Below are 1,570 nucleotides of genomic sequence, written 5' to 3' on the forward strand. Positions count from 1 at the left end.
AGAGAGGGAGGGAGAGAGGGAGGGAGAGTCTTTGAAAGGAAATTGTGCTGTAAATGTGTAAAAAAATGCAAAAAAAAGCTTCAAATTTTGACTTTAAGACTGGGACCATTTGTTGATAAATCCATCAAATTTTAACAAAAATATCTCAATCTTCCACGCCTGAACCTTGAACTCCCTGAAACACATCCAAGCGCTCCAGTATTAACATTTACAACGTTGACTTCTGCTTTCATCATTATTTAAGACACTCTGTGGGACGCCATAGGTCAAAGGTCAAAGGTAGGAGACATTGGGAAATATCGGTTTCATCTGCATGGATTTTTATCTTATCTCAAGCTCAAAGTCGTCCGTTGAGCTCAAGGTCGTCTCGACTTCTTAACGCTGACTCACGCACCTTTTATTATATATTATATAGTACTTCATATCTGACTCCAAACATCTGGCTGTCTCTCTTATTTAAATCTAAACTCTTAATTTAAAATTATATAAAGTGTGATGTAAACAGAACTTTACACACAGTATGAGAAAAACAAGTTTTTTGACCATTAAAGCATTTAAACATGTTCTTGTAGAGATCAAAATTCAAGCATAAACTTAAAATTAAGAATTACATGAGAGACCTAAAATCATCTCCATCAGTAAAATCCAATTTACACATTATTGCAACAGTCATTTAATCCCCAAAAATCACATATAAACACGGAAAGAAAAGCTTTTATTGCACAATACACACTTTTAACTCAAGTACTTCAAGTACATTTCACTTCAGTAAGAGAATGCAAGACTTGTACTTGTAGTGGAGTATGCTCAGCGTGGTATTAGTACTTTTACTCGTGTAAATGTCAAAATCCGGGTAAATTATTAAGGATAAAGTCCCAGTTTTGTTGACTTTACCGTGATATGGAGACACTCCTTTGTTGACAAACTGCAGGAACTCCTTGGCTGCTGACTGCACGCGCTCTTTGGAGCTCTTCATGATCAAAGACTGGATAAAGAAAGATTAAAAAAGTGGAAATAATGAGTGAAATGCACAAGTGTACGAGGAATGAGGCAGCAAAGCAAGAAGCTACCGGCTGCTAGTTCCAACGTCGGACATGTATCGCGAGATTTCAGCTTTAATTTCTCTATTTTCTCAAAAGACCAGGCATGTACAAAAAGACAATAGCCTACGATAAGAACTATCAAAGTGGTAAATAAGAAGTAACGTGCCCCTTAACTTTGTAATATAATTGACAATATCGCGTGAAAGCCAACGCTTGTCCGATAACGGACGCAGTGCTACTTGGCTAACCTTATGCTAGCTAGCACCTCGAGCTTCTTCTTCGCTCCTTTTCCTCTGCCGGCGAAAGGTCAAAGCAGCTCCCGGTGAGGGAGCAACACCTCCCCGTGCCACAGAAACGATATCAAGTTTTATGGCACTTACCTGCATTAATAATTACACTTTCAAACTCCGGCGCACCAGCACAGCCCGAAAACCCAGATCAGCTGACGGCTACAGAGAAAGAAGCAGGCGTTGTTTTCCAGACATAGCGCGACAGCGACATCTAGCGGACAGGCGGTGTAACTACAA

At 39.6% G+C, this 1,570-nt stretch overlaps 1 protein-coding gene across 2 annotated transcripts in view; it reads right to left on the reverse strand.

Annotated features, from left to right (window-relative positions):
- The window catches only part of dnpep (aspartyl aminopeptidase), a 12,939-nt gene extending 11,403 nt beyond the window's left edge, over positions 1-1,536 (reverse strand). The window contains exons 1-2 of one of the 2 annotated variants that reach the window (XM_034865040.1): positions 1,424-1,536; positions 895-985 (exon numbers count right to left, since the gene is read on the reverse strand). In XM_034865040.1, the coding sequence (XP_034720931.1) occupies positions 895-985; positions 1,424-1,429 (97 nt within the window). In that variant the 5' untranslated portion in view covers positions 1,430-1,536. Of the gene's footprint in view, positions 1-894; positions 986-1,291 lie in introns of both variants that reach the window. The other variant, XM_034865041.1, reaches the window with a different exon arrangement.
- Positions 1,537-1,570: the final 34 nt, after the last annotated feature.

This window comes from Etheostoma cragini, chromosome 24 (genome assembly GCF_013103735.1).
Source record: "Etheostoma cragini isolate CJK2018 chromosome 24, CSU_Ecrag_1.0, whole genome shotgun sequence".
In the NCBI taxonomy this organism is placed as follows: domain Eukaryota; kingdom Metazoa; phylum Chordata; class Actinopteri; order Perciformes; family Percidae; genus Etheostoma; species Etheostoma cragini.